Source organism: Bison bison, unplaced genomic scaffold, assembly GCF_000754665.1.
Source record: "Bison bison bison isolate TAMUID 2011002044 unplaced genomic scaffold, Bison_UMD1.0 scf7180017864285, whole genome shotgun sequence".
Taxonomy (NCBI): domain Eukaryota; kingdom Metazoa; phylum Chordata; class Mammalia; order Artiodactyla; family Bovidae; genus Bison; species Bison bison.
Genome location: NW_011494857.1, coordinates 778,004 through 793,257, shown reverse-complemented (window position 1 = coordinate 793,257; position 15,254 = coordinate 778,004). Strand labels below are relative to the sequence as shown.

At 53.5% G+C, this 15,254-nt stretch overlaps 3 protein-coding genes across 3 annotated transcripts in view; 1 reads left to right on the top strand and 2 right to left on the bottom strand.

The window, feature by feature from the left end:
• The window catches only part of NUCB1 (nucleobindin 1), a 16,596-nt gene extending 15,697 nt beyond the window's left edge, over nucleotides 1-899 (bottom strand). Inside the window, exons 1-2 of the mRNA XM_010849586.1 lie at nucleotides 658-899; nucleotides 133-269 (exon numbers count right to left, since the gene is read on the bottom strand). Coding sequence (XP_010847888.1) covers nucleotides 133-258 — 126 coding nt within the window. The 5' untranslated portion in view covers nucleotides 259-269; nucleotides 658-899. The remainder of the gene's footprint in view (nucleotides 1-132; nucleotides 270-657) is intronic.
• A 1,298-nt stretch (nucleotides 900-2,197) lies between these two features.
• Nucleotides 2,198-9,405, top strand: TULP2 (tubby like protein 2). Its single transcript, XM_010849582.1, has 10 exons — nucleotides 2,198-2,303; nucleotides 2,718-2,844; nucleotides 3,501-3,638; nucleotides 3,884-4,006; nucleotides 4,812-4,933; nucleotides 5,592-5,894; nucleotides 7,474-7,586; nucleotides 8,081-8,378; nucleotides 8,614-8,785; nucleotides 9,248-9,405. Exons 1-8 carry the CDS (start codon nucleotides 2,277-2,279, stop codon nucleotides 8,226-8,228), a joined length of 1,101 nt encoding a protein of 366 aa, XP_010847884.1. The 5' UTR covers nucleotides 2,198-2,276; the 3' UTR covers nucleotides 8,229-8,378; nucleotides 8,614-8,785; nucleotides 9,248-9,405.
• A 1,097-nt stretch (nucleotides 9,406-10,502) lies between these two features.
• PPP1R15A (protein phosphatase 1, regulatory subunit 15A) lies at nucleotides 10,503-14,055 on the bottom strand. The gene is made up of 3 exons (XM_010849581.1): nucleotides 13,943-14,055; nucleotides 11,333-13,246; nucleotides 10,503-10,923 (listed from the first exon to the last, which is right to left on the bottom strand). The coding sequence occupies exons 2-3, from the start codon at nucleotides 13,235-13,237 to the stop codon at nucleotides 10,579-10,581; spliced, it is 2,250 nt and encodes a 749-aa protein (XP_010847883.1). The 5' UTR covers nucleotides 13,238-13,246; nucleotides 13,943-14,055; the 3' UTR covers nucleotides 10,503-10,578.
• Nucleotides 14,056-15,254: the final 1,199 nt, after the last annotated feature.

Below are 15,254 nucleotides of genomic sequence, written 5' to 3'. Positions count from 1 at the left end.
CAAAGCCCTGGGACTGCAAAGAATGGCAGGCAAACTCCAAGCCACATCCGTAGCCCCCCAGGGGCCACGGGGGGGCGGGGACTGTAGTACCACTGTAAACACATGGCTGGCAAGCAGGGCAGGGCCACTCACAGGGCTCTCGGTCGCGGGATTCTCCTCCTTGGGCGCCCCCCGCTCCAGGGGCACGGCCAGAACAGCGCGCAGCAGCAGTAGAGATGGCAGAAGGAAGAGGGCTGCACGGGGCCCAGAGGGAGGCATAGCGGCGTGGTCTGTGTGGGGCGGAGAGGTGGAATATGTCTGTCCCAAGACTCCTCCTCCCCTGGACCCAGGAGTCTGGACTTCCAGCGCCGCTCCCCGCCCCCTTCCAAGAATCAAGATCCCAAGCGTTTAGTTATCCGGACCTAGGAGTCTGAGCCTCCAGCCTTTCCTTCCTCAGACCCAGGAGTCCTGGCTTCCAGCATCCTCTTCGCTTAGACTCAGGAATCCGGGATCTCGACCCCCTCTTTGCCTAAACCCAAAGGTCGAGGCCCCAGCCTCCTCTTCTCCCAGGACCTAGAGGTACCGGGGTCCTCCCCCGAGATCCAGTTTTCCAGCCCTCCGGTCCCCCGCCTCCCTTCTTCCCAGGACGGAAGAGTCTAGGACCCTCCAGCCCCTTACCTCTCCTTCACCGCAGAGGGCGTCTTCCTGGCATAGGACCTCCGGAGCTTTCTTGGTGTTTTCCCCCCTAGGCCACGCCCACTTTCCCGCATAGGACCCGATCTCAGCAGCCTGATTGGTCCACGCTGACTCCGGGTTCCTCGGGCCTCTGTCTAGCGGCTCCGCCCCTTGTCGAAGTCGCTGGCCTTTTCTCGAAAGCCTATCCTCCTTTCTTGGAAGTCCTACCTTTTGACGCCACATATCCTGCTTTTTAGGAGAAAGAACGGAGACTTTCAAAGAGAACTACAACTCCCTCTCGACCGGGGCAAAATAAGTCTACTTCCGCGGGCATCTTGGCCTCTTTGGCTCATGGGAGTTGTAGTTTTCTCATTTATTTTCTCGCCTGGACGTGGCTGTAAATTACAGATCGATAGTAGTTGGCACAGGTCACATTATAACTTTCTTATGTAAGAGAGAAAAGCTTGCGACGAGGCCCCTCGAAGGTCCCTTTAAGGAACACTTGCACGTTCTTCCAATTTAGAACCCCTGGAGTAGGGTTGCCTGGCTGCAGCAGAGGCCAAAGGTCATTGCTTTGTTGGAAGTAGAGCGCGGGGTGGGGTCAGAAGGGAGGGGGATTAGGGCAGGTTCCAAGGGAATCCCCCGTCCTCCCTCTAAGCCCTCTTCTCTCCCCTGCTTACTTCCCAGAGACCCAGAGATTATGTCCCTGGTTTCCAAAGAGAGGGTCAGTTATGTTTAGAAATTGGCCAGACAGGCAAGGAATTGAGGTGTGAATGTGAAAAGTTTCTCCAGGTAGGAGAAGAGGTCTCCAGGATCCCAGGCAGGTGGGTACTGAGGGTCTGGGATCACTGGGGATGGGGTGTTTGGAGTCCAGTCTTGAGTTCTCATGTCTGGGTGAAGGAGAGAGTTAGGTATTGGGAGAAGAGCAAGCTGGACTCCTGGGCTCCTGATAGTGGTGAAAGCTGGAACAGGCTTCAGGGTCCCTAACTAATATTAGCACTGGAATTTGGGTTGCCTGGGTCCAGGAGAAAATCTCAAGCTTAAGATCAGGTGTTGGAGGGCAGAGCCTATTGGGATGTTGGGTCTGGTTCCTGACTCCTTGTTTTGCTTCTCCAGAATGTCTCGGGAAAGTGATACATGGAAGAAAGAGTAAGTGGGGGAAATGGGATGGGCAAGGGTAGAGATGGAGGGGGCAGCACACCTCCACAGCAGCTGTGGATTATGCCCACACCTGCTCAGCAGCTCTGGTCTCCTAATGATGTGTGCCTTGCAGGGAGGGGCTGGGGGCTTGGACTTCTGGGTCCTACCTACCTAACCGGAGGGAGCTACAGATGAGGACCCCTGGGTCTGAAAGAGGAAGGGCTGGGGGCTTTGAGTCCTGAGATAGGAGGGGCTTGAGATCTCTGACCCCTGGACTCTAGATAGGCCAGTGCAGGGAGAAAGAACTTAAGCACTGGCGGAGCAGACTCAGGTTCTATCTCTTCTGTGACCTCACAAGTGTTCAGAACCCTAAGTTGGGCAGCGGGAAGAAGGGGAAGGGCTCTTGGGCAACGGGGGTGCCCTGCTTGCTGTCACTATTAGCCTGCACCTCTCTCAGGGCCCTGGGAGATGAGCTAGCCGCTATGAGACTGCAGAAGCTGGAACAGCAGGTACTGTGCCCAGGAATCCTGCCAACCCTCCCCTTCTATCTTCCATACCCCCTCAGGAGTCCCACCCCCAGGACTTGCTCTGGGAGTGGTCCTCGTTGTGTCTCTCGTAGTCTCAAGTTTTGCAATTGGGAAACGAGAAAACAGAAATTCGGAATCCTCAGGAAGCAAATCTTGGTGACGAGACTCTGAAATTTCTAAGGAACAAGAGTTCTGGGTCCTTAGGACTTCTAGGTCCTTCGGGAGGAGGGGCCTGGATGCCAGGACTCAGGGTTCTATGGAAGGAGTTGCTGAGAGACTGAAGGCCTGGAACTCTCCCACCTATGCAAGGACTCCCCTTGCCCCAGGTCCCCTTTCACCCCAGTCTCCGGTTCGGTTCCTAGACCCCCCCACCCCACCTCTTTCCCGCTCCCGCAGTGGCGTCTGTTTGAGAAGAAGCAGCGACGGAAGCGCCAAGAGCCCCTCATGGTTCAGGCCAATCCTGACGCTTCAGTGCGGCCGCGGAGACCGAGGCGGCGGGAGGAACGCTTCTCGGCTGACAGCGGTGAGGAAAGGTGCCCGGAGTCCGGCAGGAGCACAGGCTGGAGGGAGGGGCCTGTGGGTGTGTGATGGCGGGTGGAGCTAAAGGGCCTAGAGGGGAGGGGCCTAGTGGAGCTCGTGGAGGGTGGGGGCGCTTTGATAGAGCGCGGGGGCGGGGCCTGTGAGAGTTCGGGGACGTGGCCAGAGAGATCGAGAGTGCAGGGTATGGTGCAAGTAGAGGTGGGCCCCGAAAGAGATCTGTGATTCGGCTAGGGTGGAGCCTGGGAGAGCCGGGGACCGCCCAGAGAGTGCGGGGACGGGGTCTAAGGAGTCGTGGAACTCGTGGGCTTGGGAGAGTTGGGGGAGGTGCCTGGAAAAGCGCCGGGACGCAGCTCCTAAGAAACTGGAGGGCTGAAGTAGGCAAAGCCCAGGGGCCAGGCCTGGGTGATTGAAAGCCGATTTACTGGAGAGCCCGCGTGGGACTGTTTACACACGGAATCGCGACAGTTTAGTGGTAGGACTGTGCTTCTTTGAGACTTGAGGTTCGGGTTCTGAGTGGGTCTCAGGGGTTTGGGTAGTCAATCAGGGACGAGGTTTGGGAGACCAGCGAGGAGGCGGATCTTCTCAGAGGACCAGGATTTTATGCTTCGTGTTAATGGGCCTCGCCACACCTTCTCCCAGGCCCCAGGAACCCTTTCCTTCAGGAGAATGTGCCAGAAGCGCATTTGTGCCCTGGATCCCACGGTATCCTGGGCACCGTGAGCTGCGGTGGAGATGGCAGTGGCGAGCGTGACCCTCTGTTACCGCCGACAGAAGCAGGTAATCTCAAATCCTTGGGCAGTTGATACCCCAGAACTCCACTCCCCCTAGAACCCAGAAGTCTAGAACCACTCAGTCCTTGATGTCTCCAAAGGGCCCCCGCGGGCCCGGATATGCTTCACCGCCAGGAGTCCAGGTCATGAAACTTCTCCTCCAATACCCAGGAATCTGCATCTCCAGCCCTCTTCCTTCCCTGGTATTCAAAAATCCCAGTCTCCAGTTCTCCTCCCTTTCTTGACTACCAGGCAGTTCTGATCTGGAGTTGGAGGAAGTCTCCGTGGAGGATGTTCCTGCCTCGCCACCTCCTTGTGAAGAGCCTCCGGGGACTCTTTTGCAGCGCAAAGGCTGGCCAGCCCGCCAACGATCTGGTAATTTCTGTGACACTGGGTGAAATCTGGTGCCCTGGTCCATTTGGCACTTCCTCCCCCTTTTTTTTGTAATAGCTCTGTTGAGATGTATTTCACATATTATACAAATTCACTCATTTAAAATTTTACAATTCCATGGTTTTCAGTGTATTTACTGAGATGTGCAACACACACCACAATGAATTCTAGACTATTATCATTACCCACAAAAGAAAACGCTATACATTTTATCAGTCACTGCCCCATCCCCCATTTCTCCCAGACCTAATAACTACTAACTTAATTTCTCTTTAGACACTTCATGTATAGAATAATACAGTATATAATTTCTTGTGATTGGCTTCTTTGGCTTAGCATGTTTTCAATGTTCATCTATTTTATAGCATTATCAGTATTTCATTCCTTTTTCTTAATACTATTCAATGGTAGGGAGATTTCCTTTTATTCTCATGACTTGACCAGTGATTTCAATAACAGGACTCTGGGTTATAACCCCAAATTTGCTCCCTCCTCCCATTTTAGTTCCCCAGTCTCGCGGATGCTCTCTCTGGGACAAAGGAAAGAGAGGACTTTAACCCCTCCCTGTCCTTAGATCCAGGGCAGTCACAGACTTCTCAACTTGTATAGACCCCTGTGCACATAGAGGAGGAGAAGAATCTGGCAAGTGAGGTTGATGATAAATAAGTAGGAGTCGGAAACCTAGGAGTTCTGAGCTTCTCCAGCTAGCACTGATGACCTTGTCCCAAGCTCTTGGGTCCCAGGTGCCCTGAGCTCAGTCTTTTCAGGGCTTTTTTCTACCCCTTAGGCACCAGTGCTGAGGACGAGAGCGAATTACAGGATGTTGGAATTGAATACGAAGTGCCCAGTGCCAGATCAAGCCCTGGAATGGATGGTGACGGTGGCCTTGGAGACTTGGCCTCCAACAAGGTGGGAGGTGGCACAGCCAATAAGGATATAGGAGGAAGAGGGCTAGTCTCAGGCTCGCGGGGCGCTAAAATTCTGCAGTCTAATCAAGGGCCCTTTTTACTGGTGGGTGGAACCTGTTATGTTTGGGCTAGCAGAAGTTCTTTGTGTGCAGCATTTATTTTCAACCTAGAGGATCGGAATTGATGTGAGCATATACCTTAAAACCCAGCCCACCAAAAGGCAGTGAGCTTTGGAGAGGGTGAAATAGTGATAGGAAAGGGCCAGATGGCACTCATTTTGGTATGAATGAAAGCGAGATAGTTTCAGTCGAGAAAATCTGGGCGGTGTTATATGTTAATATATAGACCTGGTGAACACGGGTATTAAAGGAATGGGCAGTACTTTCAAGAGGATTCTCCAATTGGTAGGTGAAATGGGTGTGGCTAATGTTACTGGCCAATCAACAAATGAAGCGATCTTGGGGTTTGAGCCTGGGAATTGAACGTACTGGCCAATCAGCAGGCGGCTGAAATATTTGACCAATAGACAGAAACTTGGTCGAGAGACAGAGCTGGGATGGCCAATCATCAGTTGGCAAAGCAGGGAGCCGGGGAGGGTGAGCGGGCTGAGGAGGGCGAGTCTCAGCTGTCTCTCAACTTGAATTTGGTGCGTGGGCCAGGGCGAAGACCTCGAAGAGAAGAAAGAGGAGCCGGAGTCTACCATGAGGAAATCCCCAGGGACAGCCGACGAAGTGGTGTCCGAGGGCGCGCGCGGCGCGGGCAGCGGCGATGTGGGGAACTCGCCCCGCACGCCTCCCTGCGCCCCAGGCCCTCGGCTGGGCGAGGACATGAGAGCATATGTGCTGCGGCCAGCGATGCGCGGTCGCACGGTGCAATGTCGCATCAGCCGCGACAAGCGCGGGGTAGACAAGGGCATGTTCCCGTTCTACTATCTCTACCTGGAGGCGGCCGACGGCCTAAAGGTGTGGTCTGGCAGCTTGGAAACAAGTCCCACCTCGCAGGGTCTGAGTGAGGTCAAGACTTAGGCGAATCGAAGCCTAGCTCTTCATTGAACTAGGACTAATCAGCTCCAACGCCAGGCCCTGCCCTTCAGAGAACTGGGCTCCTTTATTCTCAGAGCCCAGTGGCATAGGCCCTCTCCATCCCATAACCCAGGCTTGTCCACTTTCGAATTGAGCTGGCCTTTATCACAGCTAGGCCACGCCCCCTCAGAGTCCCAAACCCCACCCCTTACAGACCCTCCAGGTATTGGCCACCTTTTGTTGGGGCTTCCCTGGTAGCTCAGCTGGTAAAGAATCTGCCTGCAATGCAGGAGACCCCGGTTGGATTCCTGGGTCGGGAAGATCCCCTGGAGAAGGGAACGGGTATTCTGGCCTGGAGAATTCCATGAACTGTATGGTCCATGGGGTTGAAAAGAGTTGGACACGGCTGAGCGACTTTCACTTCTCACTTGGTCCAAATCTAGGCCCTAGTCCCCCCCAATCCTGAGACAGGTCCCGGCCTCTCTCAGGAGCTAAGCTTTTCCCTTCGTGGATTTTCCACTGATAGCCAAGCTACGCCCCTTTGAGTCAGGTCATTTCTCTCACGTGTGACCGCCTCTCAATTATTCATTCTCCCCCAGAAAGAGGCTTTTCCCCTACTCAGTGCCAGACAGGGTTTTCACAGATGAAACACTGAAGTCCTGCTGTAATGTTCCAAGTGAGGCCCGTCCCTATTCTAAAGCCAGGCCCTGCCTGTCAGGCAAGTTCACCCCCTGCCTTGGCTTTCCCTCAGCCCTGGGCCCAATATCCAAAGGATTAGGGGGAGATATTAAGATGTGAAATGAAACTCCCCTTTCGGGACCCAGCTGACACCCTGCATCTACCAGCAAGCCTCAGTTCAGTTGTTCAGTCATTTTCGACTCTGTGACCCCATGGAGTGCAGCACGGCAGACTTCCCTGTCCATCACCAACTCCCAGAGCTTACTCAAACTCGTGTCCATGAGTCATGATGCATCCAACCATCTCATCCTCTGTCATCCCCTTCTCCTGCCTTCAGTCTTTCTGAGCATCCAGGGTCTTTTCCAATGAAGAAGACCTTTGCATTAGGTGGTCAAAGTATCGGAGTTTCAGCTTCAGTTATCAGTCCTTTCAATGAATATTCAGGACTGATTCCCTTTCCTTTCCAGCAAGCCTTAGGACACTTACTGCTCCATTACCCTTTCCTCTGTCTTGGGACATGGTATTTCCTTGTTTTTGAACCCCTGTGTGCACGCTAAGTCACTTCAGTCCTTTTCAATTCTGTGACCCTGTGGACAGTAGCCCACCAGGGTCCTCTGCCATGGGATTCTCCAGGCAAGAATATTGGAGTGGGTTACCATACCTCCTCCAGGGGATCTTCCTGACCCAGGGATTGAACCCTCATCTCTAAGGTCTCCTGCATTGGCAGGTCGCTTCTTTACCACTAGCACCACCGTCACCAGGGAAGCCCCGGTGTTTTGGACCCCTAGCTCTAGCCAAATATCAGAAGTCGATTCTAATGGGCTATTTATCACATCCACAGCACTTCCTTCTGGCGGGGCGCAAGAGAAAAAGGAGCAAAACCTCTAATTACCTCATCTCCTTGGACCCTACAGACCTGTCTCGGGATGGGGACAATTTTGTGGGCAAAGTCAGGTGGGCAGAGTTCTGATGTGTGTGCTAAACAGGTGGCAAGGGGTGGGAGGAAGGGGACAATTGAACTACACTTCCCAGCAGTCCAAGGGTACAAGTTCCACCTGTTCTAGAACTTTTTCTCGTAGGGACTGATGGGTTATGTAGTCCTTCAAGTTTTAACTCCAGGGTGGTTGGGAATAGAACTGAAGACTTCGGAGGCAAGGCTGGCATTAAAGACATTTGACTTCTTGAGCAGCAGAGAGCTGGGACTTCTAAGTTCCTGTGACAGAAGAGGGCTCGTGTATGTGAGTTCTGTCTTAGAGGAAGAGCGTTGCTAAAGGCCCAAGGCAGGAGCCTAAAAATCCTTCTCCCCAGAGGAAGAGAGGGACCTGGGACTGGTAGATGGAACAAGAGTCTTATGTAGAGGATGGATCGAAAGACTTGATGAGATGACATGGGAAAGCAAAACAGAAATAATTATTGTTTTTATTCTGACCATTTCCCTCCTGGAGCAGATCTAATGTCTTGGGCACCAAGTTCAGCATCTTCGACAATGGGGTGAATCCGGAAAGGAAACATTTTTTTCCGGAGACAGCTCGGATCAGGGAGGAGCTGGGGGCTGTATGTTATGTGAGTGTCCGGGCGGATGAGAGAGAGGAGTAGAACGGTGGGGAGGGAGAAAGAAGCAGGCCAAATAGAGCATACCACCCTCAGGAGACCAACGTCTTGGGATTCCGAGGGCCCCGGAAAATGAATGTTATTATTCCGGAAATCAACGCCCAGAACCAGAGAATCTGTGTCCAGCCACAAAATGTGAGTCCACCAAACTTGAGAATCTCTGGGTCAGTGGAGGAGGAAGGTCTAGGGGACCGGCCACAGGTGCTAAGAGGAGAGGGGGCCGATGGGTTGCATAAGGTCACATAAGCCTGGAGGATTTTGTCAGACTTAAATGTCTTAGGAAGGGAAAACTAGGGACTCAAAATTCTGCGTTCAGAAGAAAAAAGCTGGTTGGTAGTTGGCTAACCACGCCTCCTACTTTACCCTTAAGGAACAAGAATCGCTACTGAGTCGCCTCCAACGGGGGGCCAGCCAGGGCCTGGTCCTGCTGCAAAATAAAGCCCCATCGTGGAACGATGAGAGCGGCGCCTACGTGCTCAATTTTCATGGTCGGGTCACACGGGCCTCGGTCAAGAACTTCCAGATCGTTCATCCGGATGACCGTGAGCTCCTAGGAAACGGTTTACCTTGGCAAGGGGGCAGGAGGAAAAGTACTTGTCCCATTAGCACTTGAGCGTTTTTGCAGGGAGGGCCGACTCCACGCTATTGCAAAGCCTATGGGGAAGTGTAGTGTACATGGCTGAAAGTGAAGTCGCTCAGTCGTGTCCGACTCTTTGCGACCCCATGGACTGTAGCCCACCCGGTTCCTCTGTCCATGGGATTTCCCAGGCAAGAATACTGGAGTGGGTTGCCATTTCCTTCCCCAGGGGATTTTCTCCGGCATTGCGGGCAGACGCTTTACCGTCTGAGCCACCAGGGAACTCGGCTGAGGGCCCTGTAAACACACTTCCGGGATTCTGGGCGGAATAAGGGCGCCGCACAGCCTCTCGGGAGTCGTAGTTCTCGCGGCTCAGAGGCCCGCGGCAGGGAAATAACACACCCTCAGTTCCTGACTTCCTCTTCAGCGGACTACCTCGTGCTCCAGTTTGGTCGTGTAGCCCCAGACACGTTCACCATGGACTTCCGCTTCCCACTTTGCCCGCTCCAAGCCTTTGCCATCTGCTTGTCCAGTTTCGATGGGAAGCTGGCATGTGAGTAAATTCAATAAACAACTCTCATCAGCTTCTGTGCCTGCTCATTTAAAGGAAGGGCCTCAGCATGCCTTTTTTTACATGAGTTTACTAATAACCAATACTTACTAGATGGCGCCTGGGCGCTCTGTTCTGTGCTCTAGGGAGTGGGCTTATGGGCAACACTTGCTCTCCTGAAATCATAGTCTGATCATGGGGGATGGGTCTTAACAAAAATTCAAAATGCTCGCCTGCTATAAAGGAGGAAAATATAAGGTGGCTGGGTCAGAGCAAGGCATCTCTAAAATATATATACTTTTATGCTACATCTGAATAACCACAAGGAGCTAGCTGAGCCAGAGAGGTCAGGGACGAGCTACATAAGGCAGCGGCTCATACAAAGGTGGAAGGGGGATTAGTGGTTTTCGGAAAGGGTGGTGTAGCATCAGCTTGCTGGGGAACCAGTGGGGAGGCGCAGGGTATGAGGCTGGACCGGGTGCAGGACATTTGGAGCACTCTTGTTTGAACTGCTGAGAAGAGTTTTTGAAGTTGGCGCAATAAGTAGGATGGGTAATTGACATGCATGTGTGGATGAAAGAATAATTACAGTAGTAGCCAACACTGAACAGGTTAACAAACATTGTTTTAATTATGACTTATTTTGGGATCTTACAAGCTCTTAAGGTATGTGCAGTTGTTAGCCGCATTTTACAGATAAGGAAACAGTTTATGGACATAGGATTTATAAATGTGAAATCAGGTACATTTATAAGTTTAAAAGTCTTGGGGAACTCACTACATCTGCCAGTAGGGAGGATAAGTCTTTGTATTTAAGGAGCACACAGAAAACTGGAGCTTAACCCTTTTTTAGGAATTAGTGAGTTCAGCTCCCAGACCCTTTGGGGATATAACTGTCCTAGGTTTAATAAAATGTAGGCAGAAGCCAAAAAAAACACAAAAAAAGAAACCCGACAAAACCCACCAGTCCTTGGTTCAAAGAAGCCTCAGGATGGGAAGAGGCAGATTTAAGGGATGATGGGAAATGTAGTTTATCTTCCATGAAAGTGCTGGCCTTTATGTATTCCCCTAACCGTCCTGGGGACTCAGGAGTAGTGAATGCTGTCAGTTCAGACACACACGGAGACGCTACTTACTACAAAAAGCTTTATTTATTATATAAACCTACATTCAAATAAATAAATAGTTAACACAAAAACTACTTCACATTAGCCACGCCTCCCACTGAGGTCTAGGCTAGGAGACACACAGGGAGGGGAGGGAGAGGCCAGAGCGTGGCTCAAGGGCGTGGCCTGGATGGGGGACATCGGTGAGGTCTGGGTAGGGGCAGGGACAGTGGCCAGGGAAGTGGGAGGGTTCCCGAGACGTGCCCAGGCCCTGGCCCGGGCAGCAGGGGTGAGGTAGGGACCCAGCTCCTCCTGGACCTGGGCGATGCGTCGGGCGAAGCGGCTTCGATCCCGGGCAAACTGCTCCCAGGGGCCTCTGCGGGCGGCCTGAGCCGGTCCTGCCCAGACAACCAGGGGATGGATGGAGACCTTCTCAGAGAAGCGCACCTGGAGATGGACGGGCACAGATACGGGGAGACACACACACACAAGATCCAGAGGGCCGCAGGTGGGGAGAAAGAGAAACAACAACAACAAAAATGAGTTGCACAACAATGCTTGTCATCTGGCTTGTTATCTTGCCTGCCAAGTGATTCCCCAGCTGACTCACTGAAGGTAGAGGTGGGGCCCTGGGGTTGACATGAGCTCAGAGGCTCCTTCCTCCCACAGGGGCCAGCCTCTTGCAAAGGATTGCATTAACGTGAACACAGCCCTCCCAATGGAGCTCACATGCAACCCTCTGCAAGTTGGGGGAGCCAGGAGTCGGGGCCTCCAGTCCTTTGGTCCCCAGGCCCAGGAGTGCCAGCTCCCAGCCCTCTCCTCCCTAACCTCAAGAATCTAAGTTCTCAGTACCCACCTTTCTGGTCTTCAGGAGAGGTTCAAGGTCCTGATGCCTGGTGGGGGTTTGTGCAGACTTGAGCCGTCTTTGCAGTCGGAGGGGCAACCGAGGAGGAGCCCAGGGAGGTGGGGGCTTCTCTCCAGGTAGATAGATGGCCACTCGGAAGGGGCAGGACTCAGCTTCTCCCCACTTCTCAGCAGCTTCTCCTCCGTCTGTTTTCTCTCCAGGCTGATAAATCTGGTCCCTGAGGAGGGCACTCTGGGTCTGAAGGGAGGGGCTGGGCCCCAAGTCAGCTGCTCCTGATTCATTATCTTCGTCCTCATACTCATCTTCTTCCTCCGTGTCTTCTCCTGGTCGATACACCCAGGCGCTCAGGAAGGCACTGGGGGGTGGGGTGGCAGAGGAGACCTCGGCTTCTCCCTCATCTTCAGTTGTTTCTGAATCACAGTCCTCCTCTTCCTCTGTGTCTCCTGGTTGATACACCCAGGCGCTCAGGAAGGTACTTGTCAGAGAGATGGAAGAGGAGACCTTGGCTTCTCCCTCATCTTCAGTTGAATCACAGTCCTCCTCTTCCTCTGTGTCTCCTGGTCGATACACCCAGGCACTCAGGAAGGCACTTGTCGGTGGGGTGGCAGAGGAGACCTCAGCTTCTCCCTCATCTTCAGTTGCTTCTGAATCACAGTCCTCCTCTTCCTCCATGTCTTCTCCTGGTCGATACACCCAGGCACTCAGGAAGGCACTGGGGGGTGGGGTGGCAGAGGAGACCTCGGCTTCTCCCTCATCTTCAGTTGCTTCTGAATCACAGTCCTCCTCTTCCTCCATGTCTTCTCCTGGTCGATACACCCAGGCACTCAGGAAGGCACTTGTCCGTAGGGTGGCAGAGGAGACTTCAGCTTCTCCCTCATCTTCAGTTGCTTCTGAATCACAGTCCTCCTCCTCTTCATCCTCCTCCTCCGTGTCTTCTGGTTGATACACCCAGTCGCTCAGGAAGGCACTTGTGAGTGGGACGGAAGAGGAAGCCCCCATTTCCTCTGAATCACGGTCCTCCTCCTCCTCTGTGATCGCACTGGATGGATGCTGCCAGGTCCTGAGAGAGGGCCTCTGGGCTAGACTTGTGAAGTGTGGCCCTGGGTCAGCATCTCCTTTCTCAGCCTGTTTGTCCTTCTCCTCCTCCTCAGACTCCTTTCCCGAACAACATTCCCAGGCCCTGAGGTGGGAGCCTACAGATGAGGGGGACATGGAGGTCTTCGTGGCTGCTTCAGTCTCTGTTCTTTCTTCTGTGGCTCCATTCACCGGGCGGCACACCCTAACAGCTTCTCCATTCTCTTCCTCCTCTTCTTCCTCCTCCCCTGGGCAACACTCCCAGTGTGACAGAGGAAAAGAGAACGCGGTCACTTCGTTACCTCCACCTCCAGTAACGGCTTCTTCCTTCGATTCCTCCTCCCCAGGAAGGTCTGGCAGAGATCTTATCAGAAGGCTGAGGGGCAGGGGAGCAGGCTGGCCATCCATAAATTCTTTCTGCTCTCTAAGGACACCAGTCGCTTCTTCCCCACCGTACTTTTCATCATCATCATCTGAAAGTCCCCAGGCTTCGGGAAGAGAATGCTTGGCTTCCAGGTTGGGGCAGGCCCCCGGGGAGGCTTCTCGGTCCTCCTCAGCCGCTCCACTGTCTTTGGTCTCCTCTTGAGGGTGCCTGCCCCAGAGGTCATGGTAGGTGGCCAGAGAAGCCTTTGCTTCATCCTCCAGGCCAGCTCCTCCCTGATCTGCTTCGGTTACTGCTTCCACTAGCCAGGGCTCTGGAGGTCCTGGGGCCCTCAGGAGGCTCCAGGCCCGGCTGAGAAGGCCCATCAGTGGGGACAGGAGGAAGAGGGGGTGGGTACCTCTCCAGGGGGCAGGCTGATAGGGCATTTGGCCTGGAGCCATCTGTCTGGGCTGGGGAAAGGGGAGGAAAAAAAAAGGGGGTCAAGTTTAGAAGCCATTTAGGGAATAGCATCAGAGGATGATGACCTTGAGTCATCGCAACGGAAATAGTAACACAAATAGCAACACAAATAGCAACGTAAGAGTTCCTGCCTCACATTCTTTTCTGATCCCAGCCACTCCCATCTCTGACCTTTGTTTCCCCACCTCTTCTTTCAAAACCCAGGAGTTCCTAGTTCTCTCCTTCCCTTAGTCCAACAAGCTCCCAGCCCCATCTGCTCTCAAACCCGTAAGTCCTGGTCCCAGGAAGCCAAAACTCAGGTCCTCTACTTGCTTCTCTTGGGAACAAAGTCCTAGTCCTTGCTTCTCTCAACTCCCGAGGACTGACAAATCAGCTCCCATCACCCACCCCCGCCTTGGAAACTCAAAAATTCCGATCCCTAGATGGTTACTTTTCTGGGGACCCAAGAGTCTGGCTCCCAGACCCCTCCTCCGTCTGCCTCAAGACTCTCAAGTTCCCAATTCTTTCTGCTTCCTAAGTCGGAGCCCTGGGGTTCCTCCCACCCCTCCAGAACCCCTCAGGTTCCCAGGCCTTCCTTAGTACCCACCGGAATTGAGAAGTCTGACCTCCCGCCTTCTAACTGGCCAGGAGTCCGGTCCCAGCCCCCAACCCCTGGGAACCTAGGTGTTCCGATTCCCTCAACTCACCAGCTCTGGACTGCGCGTCAACCCGGAGGCAGGAGCGCCGGCTGAGGTTGCCACAAGTGATCGCAGGTTCGGACGGCTCGGGAGATCAGCGCGTTCATCTCGCCCTCCGGCGTCGGGCTCGAGGACTCAAGTTGTCACCGGCTGCTGCAAGCGCTGTCGCGACAAAGAGGCATACGATCGTCCGGGGAAACATACAAATACATTCAGGCCGGAAACTTCATGAAGAGGTGACGCCACCCTCAGCGTTTTTATGGACCAAGGCAGCCGGACGTGCTGACGTCAAAGGGGAGGCGGGGTTTCGAAACGTAAACGTGAGGGAAGGGAACGGAAAACAAGGTTGGACTTCTCGCGGAGATTCCGGGCTTTGTGACATCACGCGGCGGCGGTGTTTCCAAGCGTGGCCACGCCCCAAGGGAGCGAGCTGTCACTCAAGCGCGTGAACTGCTCAAGCAGAATGCGAACTCGTTTAACCCTTGTTCCAGGCAAATGCCTCGCCTCTCTAATTTAAAACCAGGCCCCGCTACCTGGTGTGGGAGAGTATTATTGTTCCCATATCACAGATGGGGAAACTGAGGCTTGGGAATGAAATCATTTGCCCAAGGCGATCACAGCAGAGTCTAGATTCATTGCCAAAGAGACAGAATGTGTAAGGCCCCTGAAGGCAGGCACTTTGCTTTGCTCACTGCATGGCACATAGTAGGTACTCAACAAATACGTGGTGAAAGTGAAGGTGTTAGTCGCTGAGTTGTGCCCGATTCTTTGTGACTCCATGGACTGTAGCCTGCCAGGCTCCTCTGTCCCTGGAATTCTCCAGGCAAGAATACTGAAGTGGATAGCCATTCTCTTCTCCAGGGGATTTTCCCGACCCAGGGATCGAACCCAGGTCTCCTGCATTGCAGGCAGATTCTTTACCGTGGTGAGGGGATACTTAACCAAAAATTCACACGCCTTCCCTGTCTCGGGCACAAGTCTCCACTCGTAGGTTTCACCTGCTTCAAATTTATCAAAACAAAACAAAAAACCTCTGCTTACACAAACTGAAATTCTGGCTGTGTAGCACCAACGGACTCTTGCCTGGAAAATCCCACGGACGGAGGAGCCTGGTAGGCTGCAGTCTATGGGGTCGCTAAGAGTCAGACAAGACTCAGCGACTTCACTTTCACTTTTCACTTTCATGCATTGGAGAAGGAAATGGCAACCCACTCCAGTGTTCTTGCCTGGAGAATCCCAGGGACGGGGGAGCCTGGTGGGCTGCCGTCTATGGGGTCGCACAGAGTCGGACACGACTGAAGAGACTTAGCAGCAGCAGCAG

Coding starts and splice junctions, on each gene's coding strand:
- PPP1R15A (XM_010849581.1), bottom strand. CDS start 13,237: ATGGCTCCAGGCCAAATGCCCTATCAGCCTGCCCCCTGGAGAGGTACC. Junction 10,924..11,332: donor CTCTCCTGAAGACCAGAAAG/GTGGGTACTGAG, acceptor GTCCATCTCCAG/GTGCGCTTCTCTGAGAAGGT.
- TULP2 (XM_010849582.1), top strand. CDS start 2,277: ATGAGACTGCAGAAGCTGGAACAGCAG. Junction 2,304..2,717: donor TGCAGAAGCTGGAACAGCAG/GTACTGTGCCCA, acceptor CCGCTCCCGCAG/TGGCGTCTGTTTGAGAAGAA. Junction 4,934..5,591: donor GAGACTTGGCCTCCAACAAG/GTGGGAGGTGGC, acceptor TGCGTGGGCCAG/GGCGAAGACCTCGAAGAGAA.